Genomic DNA, 10983 nt, shown 5'->3' with positions numbered 1-10983 from the left:
AGTTTCTATGCCTTTTTTTTTCCAGATTTTGGATTAGCCTAAGTATGAAAACAATCTGTACACGTATCTTTACTTTGTCATCTTTATCATCTTTGGATTATTTTTTACCTTGAACCTTTTTATTAGTGTTGTCATAGACAATTTAAACCAGGATAAAAAGAAGATAAGTACTTCATCATTATTCTGAAAAGAAAGCAAAAAAAAGGCTTTTTTTTTGGTCCACTCAAGAAAACTTTATTCATTAAGTATTTTTGGTCTATGATAAATTAATATGAGCCCTGCATACTAAATACATTGAATTCTTAAAGCTTACAGCTTGACTTGATGAGGGCTTGATGGACAATTGACAACATATGTTTGTCCACGGTTAGCGAAATACTCATTGTCATTTTTGTAAAGATGTGGGTTTGGGGCTGGAGTCTGTAGTAGACTCATAAAAAGTCTAACCATTGAAATAGTAAAATTAGCTACAAAAACTCCTTGCTATACTACCTTCACATCACAGAGCTCAGCAGTGTAGATTTCTGAACTTTAATAGCAAACTTTGTAGTGCTAGAGCAGGTCCAGAGAAGAGCAACAAGGCTGGTGAAGGGTATGGAGCACAAGTCCTGTGAGGAGAGGCTGAGGGAGCTGGGGTTGTTCAGCCTGGAGAAGAGGAGGCTCAGGGGAGACCTCATCACTCTCTACAACTCCCTGACAGGAGGTTGTAGCCAGGTGGGGGTTGGTCTCTTCTCCCAGGCAGCGATCAGTAAGACAAGAGGGAACGGTCTTAAGCTGTGCCAGGGCAGGTTCAGTTTAGATATTAGGAAGAAATTCTTTACAGAGAGGGTAATCAGGCATTGGAATTGGCTGCCCATGGAGGGGGTGGATTCTCCGTCCTTGGAGGTTTTCAAGATGAGACTGGATGTAGCACTTAGTGCCATGGTCTGGGAATCACGGCGGTGTTGGATCAAGGGTTGGACTTGATCTCAGAGGTCCTTTCGAACCCGGCTGATTCCATGATCTTCATTTGTGCTCTTTAGTCTCTGTGTTTCGTCAACACTGCGTCAAAAGGTATCACAGGACCCCTCGGCCGGGCCCGACCCCTCCCCTCAGCGTCCGCCCCGCCCGCCATGGCCGGCGGGCCTCGCCAGGGGGCGCGCGAGCCCGCCCGCCCAGCCCGGCCCGCCCCGCCGGCAGCGGGCGGAAGCGCCGCACGTGGGGGCGGCGGAGGGACATGGACACGGACACGGAGCGGGATGAGGAGATGCCCGCGCTCTCCGACGGCGAGGAGCCCTGGGAAGAGGAGGAGGAGGAAGGCGCTGCCGTGGGCCAGAGGACACGCTGCCTCTTCTGCGATAGGTAAGGGGCTGGCACGGGATGGGGAGGGACCGCGGTGCGCTCTCGCTGCGCCCGCCTGGGCCAAGGGACCCGTGACGAGCGGGCTGGGGTGGGCTGGGCAGGGCAGAGCTGGGCTCGGCTGGGCTGGGTTCGGCTCGGCTGGGCTGGGTTCGGCTCGGCTGGGCTGGGTTCGGCTCATCTGGGCTGGGTTCGGCTCGGCTGGGCAGGGCAGAGCTGGGATGAGCTGCGAACGCCCAGGCTTGGCCCGCGGGAGGCAGCCACGCCAGGGAGGTAATTAATTCCTAGTTTTAGCCGAGCTCTGTAGCATCTGAAATTGTTCCACGTTCCTCAGGCTGCTCCACGATGTGCATTTTATGGAGGCACTTCTGTAGAGGTACAAATATATGTGTATGTGTAACATACTGAGTCCCATACTTCATAACATAACCTTAAACCTAGTTCCAGGCTAAGTTTTTGTTAAAACAAACAAACAAAAACCCACAAATCCCCCAACCAAATAATGCCCCGTCCTCCATCCAAAAAGATCCAGAGTGAAGGAGAGGATAACGTGGAAAGAAGGTAATCCCCTCCCCTCATCCTGGAGCAGCGTGGAGGCTTTTCTCTTTCCTTTCTTTTTTACTCTTTTCTCCCTGTCATCTTGTCCCATTGCCAGTATATAGATAAGGATTTTTATTTGGATGCAGCAGATCCAGCCTACCCACCTCCTGTATGTGGTTCTTAGATTTCAGCTTTAACAGAGTCTCTGCTTTCCAGGAATTTTTGAAAGTTCACAGGGTTTGTGGCTTTGTGAAACAAAATTTTTATGTTTGTTGTCTTTCGTTTCAAAATGTTTGGCAAACAAGGTAAAAGCTTCTTCGTGAGGCATGTGATTAAGGAGGTGCCTGTGCATCCCTTCTCAAAGGCAGATAATGTGTTCTGCCTAGTAGGTCAGAACAGAGCATATAGAACTCAGAACTTCTAAATGTGTTGTTATTGCATACTTAATAATTCGTTATTTACAGGTGGTTCAGTTCTGCTGAAGTTGTGTTCTCTCACTGCAAAACAGAGCATGAGTTTAATGTTAGTGATGTGATCCAGAAACATGGTAAGTTTTTTTCATGACTTGTCATTTCCTTTTGTGTATGAGTGTCTCATTTAAAATAAATTGCAAGCATTGGTTTATTTCTAATGGATTTTGTGGTTGCAGTTGAAACTTCCAAGATTGAACAAGATAGGCTATGTGGAAAAATGCTTATACTTTATGCTGGCTGCTTCCTGTGTACTTTATCTACTCATAAAGCTCCTGACTAGTGACAAAAGTAAGACTGATCTCTGCTGGCTTGTGCTGGTGTGCTGAATCCTCCCTGGCTACTTGAGCCAGCCCACTATGTGGTTTATCTGATCTTGGGAACTCTTGCCTGGCTAGTGATGCTGTTCTTGGCCTCAGTAGCTTAGCAGACACAAAGGATGTACCCACCCGTAGGGCAGGTGCTGGATTGTGCTGCTTGTGTCTTTTGAGCAGCTGTTTGCAGTCTTGGCTTATGTTCCCTCAAAGGATCACAGGAGGGCAAACCCTCCAATGTCTGTTTAACTCTTTCTAGGAGAAGTTTAAGGTTGACTTTCACTTGAAACTGTGTTTAGGCCAAGGTGGTGACTGAAGGAAAGTACATGTAGGAGGATGTATGTGAATTAGGGAGGGCTTTGAAAGAGGTAAGTGCTGAGCTACTGAGCCTAAAATATGTATTTTGGTGCATATAGAGGAAAAGTGGAAAGCAGGAGAAGGGAAACAGTGTTGGAGTAATGCTGTTTTAAGAGTGTTCACTGAAAAGGAGTGTGTGAGATAAGAGGATGGGCACTACATGAAGCATTTAGAAATCTGCCTGTGAAGTTGTAAGATCTGGTCTGTTTTCTGTCTAAAATCCAAGGTAAAGTATTCTGTCTTTGGTCTTGTTGGTGAGAGTACGTATTTATACTTAAGCTACTGTTGTTTCTGCCTAGGTGGCAATTTTAAATCAATGTTGGTAAGTATTCTTGATGAGTATAATCAATGTAATTTCTGTTAAGCAGAAAGCTAAAAATGAACAACAGCCTAAAATATCAGCACAGCAGCTAGTGGCTGTCCTGAAGTACTTGCTTGCGAGATGAATGAAATCCCTGTTCATAATCCCCAATTGGATGTGTTCCATTCTTAATTTGTGGCAAATGTATTTGTCCTGAGGGTGAGAATTTCCTGATTTAATCCTAAGGAGAAAAAACCCATAGATGTCAGGCTTAAGATAGGAAAACTGCAGTAGACAGTGATGTACACCCCAAGGGGGAACTGGCCACTTGAACAAGCAATTAGTATTCATTTAATTGTAAAGTATGTGTGCTTTTCTGTAATGCAAACTCTCTCCCTTTTCTCTTTTTTTTCCCTCTCAGGACTTGATTTTTATGGATACATTAAACTAATAAACTTCATCAGATTAAAGGTAGGTGTGCCACATACTACTTCTGTAGTCTGTGTCTGGAGAATACGGAGTCAAGGTGCTGTGCTTTCAGTTTGCCCTTTTTTAATAACTGCATGAGATTTTGTATTGTAATTCTAGAAATAAGAAATCACAGGAATTAAAATATCTGTTGATTGGTTTATTTAGATATGAAGTTGTTTTAATTTAAATTGTATTTAACTTATGTGATTTTTATTGTTTTCAGAAGAGGGTGTTAGACTTGCAAAAAGCCTCCATGCTATGTGGTATCATCTTGTTTTGTTAATTTGTCTTGGCCTTTGCTGTCTTGCTTCAGAAATGGCTTCACTTGTCGATAACTGAAGTTTCTCAGTCCTTGCCTGTGTGTAGGTGTAAAAGAGTGTTTCCTGAGGGTGTGAGCTGGCCAGACCCCTACTTAGTAAGGACAACACCTGATCCCTCAGGCTACAGAGCTTTAATCTCTGCTAAATGATGCCAGAATCAGGAAAGCTAATGGGAGACTACAATTTTAAGATAGGCCTGGGTGTATTTTGTGTTCTGTGACTTTGAAGCACATTCCTTGGTTGTTCCCTAGAAGTTGAGGTTTAAACTTAATACCATCTTACCTCATAAGCACTTTTTAACTTTAACTTAAATCCTCAAATCATAAATCCTCAAATAGTTACTTAATGCATAACTGTCTGTGCAGAGTAAACACAGAAAGGCAAAAATTGAAGTCCAGAATCTGACCTTTCCTTTCCTGACAAAATATTAACTGGCTGGATGCAAACAGGAGAGAATGCAGCATTTCTGACATTAGTCCCTGCAGCAGTGTTCATGTAAAAACACCTGACAGGATTAGCATCTGGGATTTATTGATTAGCCCTCTTGGAAGCTAAGAGACTGACACAACCAAACACCTGAGTAAACTTGGTTCCCGATAGCAGTGTAATCCTGCAAGTATCCTTCAATCAGGGCTTTACTTGAATGCTGTAGCTGCCTGGGCTTTCTCAGCCTTTGCTACAAAGTTCCTTCAGAGTTCCCTGTATATTTGAATGTGTGAAAGAACCGGTCTTTGCCTTTTTTTTTGAATCAGACTGAATGGCTGGTGTTTTCAAAGAAGCTTAGCTTACATGCTCTTCTCTTGTCTAGAAACCAACAGGAGCATATTTGAGTTCTCTCAGCAGCCCACTGCCTTGGAAAGCAGAGGAATATCTGAAACCAGAACTAGAAGATGATCTCCTCCTTCAGTTTGGTAAATACTGTTTCAATATGACTGCACTGCATTGTAGGGTAAATGTGGTATTGTCAGAGTTCATGCCACTGTTATTCAGTTGATTTACATACACGAGAAAGTCCACATAGTAGCCGAAGTCATGACAGTAAGTTACACTCTGATATTTTTACTGCATGTTGTGCATTGATTTTTAGTGACTGAGATTTCCATAGCCCTTTTTTATTACCTGCATTTGCTTATTGTAGCAAATTCTCATAGAAGAGATGCTCTGTGTAGTATTTATGCTGGTCAAAGAGACACTCCCCCTGACATTCATTGGGAGATTTGTGAAGCTTTTAAAACTTCACAATATTTAGATATTTAAATAGATGATATATAAAATCTGATGCATTCATTCAAAAATGTGTGCTACAAGTAGTTTACCGTGTTGAAAACAGGTTCTATTTTGGAGCAACCCAGTGTAAGATATTACAAAAGTTATGATTCTTTAGTAGTTCTGGGGATCAGAACAAGCAGCCTTAGTTTCTCTCTCATGACAGTTCCTCAGATGTTCTTGAGAGAATTCGGTTTGACTTTTGAAATTATTTTTGCTGCCCGTGATCCTCTCACTCTCTTACACTTGCATATCTTTCAGCTAAACCATAAGGTACTTAGGGCTTGTGGATTTTTTTGTTCTCTCTACACTCTGGAATGCAGTTTTACCCCTTTCTAAGTGAACCCTGTCGCATGGCAGCAGAGATAGTGCCTGCTAGAGGACATGAGTTGGTTGCTTCAGAGAGTTCACATTTCCCTGGATGAGCTCCTGCCTAATGTGTGCTCTTTGCCTGAGTTATAGACTTTTGAAGTGCTTTGATGTGTCAGTTGCAGTTGCTTAAGGGTTATGGGCGTGAGCTAAACTTCTGAAATATTAAATGCTTTCTTTCAGTCTCATGGCTCAAACAGTCTTCCATGATTAAAAAGAATAGATACATGGTTTTTTTAGTCTTTTTGGTCTTTTGCTCAGTCAGCTGGCAGTAACTTCCTACTATATCCAAAACCACAGTAGCATCATTTTTTCTCCACTGACACCTGTTGAAATCAGCTGAATTTAGCAAGAGGTGAATGGGACCTGGTGTTGAGTCTGCGTTGTAGTTGAAAAGCAGTGTTTGATCTAGATTCACTCTGTTTATACTCTTCTGTTTTGTGTGTTTGTAAGCTTTATAAAAGCCCAAGGAATTGGTTTGAAAATTAAGAATTACTCTCTAATTACTAAGACATTTTAAATTTATATAATTTCTTACCCTTTACCATTACCGTTAACAGCACTTTCAGCCTCAGAATAGCATAATTGGAAAAAAGCAGGATAGAACTATAATTAACTTAATTATACTCTAAATGTCTCTTCTGTGGTTAATCAAACACTGGTATTTAAAGAAGCCTGAATTTTGGATTTATTTGCTTTATTAACTTAAAACATGCTTCTAGCATATTTACTTTTTCTGAGTAGTATTGTGTTCTGCAGTTAGTCCTGTTAAATTCAATCATGTCTTTTGTAAAACAACCCACTTTTACAAATCATCCAAAGAGAGAAATAGCATGTTATGTTAATGATTTGCTGTGAAGCAGCACATGACTGGTAGGTGGGTTTTTGTCCCTCTTTATTTCATCAGATATAGAAGATCTTTGTGAACCTGCAAACGTTGTGCCCTGTAATGGTTTAAATGATACCACAGTGCTCCTTGAACAGTTAAAACATGCAGAACACAGAGCAAGAGCCGCAGAAGCAGCCTTGGCTAGAGCACAGGAGGATCTTCAGAAAATGAAGTAAGTGTTTGAACTGAAGTTTTGGGATGTTCTTATTTGGTGTGTTTTAGGTGAGAAGACAATAGAAATTCAAAGATGTTGTAGAATGTAACCTCTTGACTTGTGTTGGGACTGCAGGTTTGACTTGTGCGTTGTAGAGGGTCAGTAAATGTCTTTTAGAGGGTTAGTAAAAAATGCACAAAACTTGCGCAGATTGAAAAATCAAAGTACGCTTGGGAAAGCTAAGCAAGCACATGGCTCAGAAACATGTATTTTGCTTCAGACTACTCTTAGTTTTTGAGACGCTTTTCTGTTTGTCCTTTACATAAGAATGTAAACACGGAGGATGTACACAGTGGAGCAGAGACAAATTTAATACAGGACTCCAAATGTTGTCAGAGGTGACTCCAAACAATGATTGTTAGTGGTAGAGTCCACTTACAGTTTGGAGAAACTCTCAGTGAAATTAAGAAATCAACTTTTTTCAGCTACTTTTCAGTCTTAGATGTGGGTTCTGTTAGTGAAAATATTCAATTCATCACAGTCAGGAATCAGGACATCCCTGTAGCTGTACACTTGACTTCTAAATCTTGAGGTCTGCAAAATATGGATTGATGATGCTCATGGATAAAATGGGACATGTAGGATTAAGTCCTGTACAAACATGTCATTTCAAGATTACACTGATTGGGCACCAAAGAACTGAAGTTGTATTTAGGAGACTTTGGAAAAATAATTCATGTTCTTCAAGTTAATTGGCAAAAGCCTTGTTTTGTAAAATACATTTGAGGGCTTGTACATTTTGATATTACACACTTGGTCTTATAAGTAACTAAGTAGACCAAAATAAATTCATGTATTTAGATCTTCTCAGCTGTGAACAATTATTTATTTCAAAAATAAAGAGGTTTGTCTTCAGTCGGGGTTTGCCTTTTGCAAATTGTACATCATAGCACACAGTGCTCCTCTGGTGTCTCTGGGTATATTATGCATTAATTGATCATAAACAGTAAGAATGAAACAAATTTGGCACTGTGCTTTGAAAACTTGGCCTTTTTTTTCTTTATGTCTTCTTGTCTACTCTCATTCCATTCGTTTTCATTAAAAAAAAAAAAACACTTCAGGTCATCAGCAGCAATTTCTTTTGAGCTCTAAATGTCAATCAGGGTTATAGATTTTATTTTTTTTTTGAGGTTAGTGTATCAAGTTATCTGCTCCTGTAAGAGGGAACCTTTTAATTTTCCTTTGCAATGCAGCCTCTTCCTTTGTCTGGCAGCAAAAGTAACCAGATGTAGATCTGCTGAAGCAGCTCAGTTTTAAATTATGGACAGATGAACCAGTTGCTTTGTAGTAGTTAATATGCTGTAACTCATAGTGCTACTGGTTTATGCTGGAGGTTCCTCCATGGAAAGAGACCATCTACAGATGTTTCATTTCAGGTAAACCTGTGCAAAATAAAGATGGTAACAGTTCTATAAATCAGGTCTCCTCTGGCATTAGATGTAACTTACAGATATAAGAACATGGCTTGTATATGGTGAATTTTTTAACTTGTCACCTGTTTAGAGGTTATGGCTTTTGTCTTTACTTACCTTTTTTCTTGATTAAAAACACTGGAGGGCAGCTCTGTCTCTAGACTTTCTTTGGTGTTTGTGTTGCATTTGTCTGCCTGAGGAACTATTGGCTGAATCCATTTTAAAGAACTTTAAATTTAAAATAATTTAAATCTCACACAGTGCTAATTGTACTTAATTGTATGACATGGAATCTGTTTTCTTTAAGTTTAAATTTTTATCATTTAGATATTCATCTAAAAGTAAGGAAAATGCAAACTGCCATGGCAAAGAGCAATATTAAAAATAAGATCCAGACCTGTATAGGCAAGTATAGGAAGTTGCTGATACTGACAAAATTTTAATACAATTTCTCTTACCATATTCTCTCCCCCATCCAAACTACTTGAGCAGAGAGGTATTTGATATGCCAGGGGTGAAATAGTTTTTTTGGTTTTGATGTTCTATAAAGCTGGTACTGGTAATGAGGTGTTACCTACAGCTTCTATATGTCAAGTTCCCATTTAAGAAAGTATGATCACTGTTAAAGGTAAGTGTTGGTGGCTTTGAAGTGGTCTAGGGTGTAAGTTTTGTTGCTGTTGGGCTGTAGACCTTGGAGGACTATTGTCTGGCATGTGAGGTTTTTCACTTCCTTGGGGGTGTAGTATGAGCTGTTTGCTTGTGTGCTTCTAATTGTGTTTTCATTATAAACCCCTTGATTTGTGTATTTTATAATGAAAATTGCTTTGAGGATTAAGGAAACATAGAATCATGGAGTGGTTTGGGTTAGAAGGGATCTTAAAGGTCATCTACTTCCAACCCCCCTGCCATAGTTGCTCAGGGCCCCATCCAGCCTGGCCTTGAAGACTTCCAGGGTGTGGAAGTGCTATAACTTCTCTGGGCAACCTGTGCCAGGGCCTCACCACCCTCATGGTCAAAAATTTCTTCCTAATATCCAATTTATGTCTACTGTCTTTCAGCTTAAAGCCATTCCCCCTTGTCCTGTCGCTCCATGTCCTTGTTCAAAGTCCCTCTCTAGATTTCTTGTAGCCCCTTCAGGTGCTGAAAAGTTATAGTAGGGTCACCTTGGAGCCTTCTTTTCTCCAGGCTGCACAATCCCAATTATCTCAGCCTTTCCTCATGTGTTTTAGGAATGCAAGACCACGGAGGAGGAAAAATAAGCAGCATGAAATTAAAGTAACAAATTGAATGTTAAGCTCTGTTTTGTTTTCACCCAAATGCTCAGTTTTAAAATACTTCCTTCTGCCTCCCACCAGTCACAAAGTGTTGTGAGGACTGTAGTTCTTGTGCTCTTTCAATTGAGTCCGTATCTACACTGCACAGCCTGAAACACCTCGAGCACCGTGGTACTGGCTTCGGTGCCAGCGAGCAAAATATAGATAATCCTTCCTTAAAAATAGAAACTAAATCTCAGGATTTCACCGTGAATAATTGCTCGCTGTAAGCAGAAAGCAGGGATTGCAGTGGTGCAGCAGCCCCGAGGAGCCTGCAGAGGGAGGATGTGCACACCTAAAACCAGACCCATTGTTGGCAAACCCCTGAGCAGCCTGGATTCCTTCCCTCTTCCAAGCCCTTTCTGCCCCCACCCTCCCCCCCCCTCGCTTTCATGGTCCCATAAACACATCTCAAGGGTATATTTCAAATTGATTACAGACAATTTGCCCAGGATTTTGTGATGAACACAGATGTCAGGAGCAGCTCGTCATCCAGCGCCATTGCAGACCTTCAGGAGGATGAGGATGGTGTTTACTTCAGCTCCTATGGGCATTATGGGATACATGAAGAGATGCTAAAGGTTAGAAAATCACCTGCATCTTAGTAGGACTAAAGAGGAGAGAGAAGGAAATGGCTGTGTGCCCATAAATATACTGCAGAGCAGCTGCATTTTTAACCCTTTCTATCCAGGATAGTTTTTTCTCCAAGAATTGGGCTGAGAGATCTTTTTCCAATTTTACTTCCTTTGTATAAATTCTGTTTACGGGAGGCATTAGGAACATGAAATCATGTACAGATATGCTTGATATTACAGTAACGCAGCCTGACCTTGCTGAAAGCAGCTTTTTCCTGCACGCTTAAAAGATAGAGGATAAAACATAGTACAGACAGTGAATATTTTTCTTTAGTTTTAAATTTTCCTAACAATTGAAATTTGTTAGGCAAGACCATTTCTCAAATATTGTGGTTTCCTATTGCACTAGGTAAACAGAAATTGGTACTTGTGCTTGGTTCAGTGTATTATAACGTGACATTGAACAGCTGAAAAAACAAGTGTGCTCCTTTTATATGATAAAGATAAAATTAATGCATAAAACTTTTCAAAGGCAAGCCTATTTTAACTTTAAAATAAAAAACACAAAACTCAATAGCTTCTAATTGACATGTAAATGAGAATCTTCTAATGCTTCCTTTCAGAGAAGATATCTTTGTTATGAAAGTTATAAACAGTTTTATAATTTTAAGCCAGAATTAAATAAAATTCCTGTCTAATGTAAAGGTAGAATACGGAGTTGCGAAGTCACTTTGTCCCTGCAGCTAGCACAGGAAGTTTTCAACTTTCTAAATAATTTAGTGGACCCAATGTAGAATTGCATGTGAATCTATGGTAAGAATAGTATAAGCATGA

At 40.6% G+C, this 10983-nt stretch overlaps 1 protein-coding gene across 1 annotated transcript in view; it reads left to right on the top strand.

Annotated features, from left to right (window-relative positions):
• The first annotated feature begins 1159 nt into the window (after positions 1–1159).
• PRMT3 (protein arginine methyltransferase 3) overlaps positions 1160–10983 on the top strand; it is a 60208-nt gene continuing 50384 nt past the window's right edge. The window contains exons 1-6 of the mRNA XM_027662208.1: positions 1160–1341; positions 2343–2425; positions 3742–3791; positions 4920–5022; positions 6654–6807; positions 10014–10155. Coding sequence (XP_027518009.1) covers positions 1217–1341; positions 2343–2425; positions 3742–3791; positions 4920–5022; positions 6654–6807; positions 10014–10155 — 657 coding nt within the window. The 5' untranslated portion in view covers positions 1160–1216. The remainder of the gene's footprint in view (positions 1342–2342; positions 2426–3741; positions 3792–4919; positions 5023–6653; positions 6808–10013; positions 10156–10983) is intronic.

The sequence above is a fragment of the Corapipo altera genome, unplaced genomic scaffold, assembly GCF_003945725.1.
Source record: "Corapipo altera isolate COAL_440 unplaced genomic scaffold, ASM394572v1 RXGC01000072.1, whole genome shotgun sequence".
In the NCBI taxonomy this organism is placed as follows: domain Eukaryota; kingdom Metazoa; phylum Chordata; class Aves; order Passeriformes; family Pipridae; genus Corapipo; species Corapipo altera.
The sequence above is the reverse complement of the archived record's forward strand: the minus strand, read 5'-3'. Positions and strand labels throughout refer to the sequence as shown.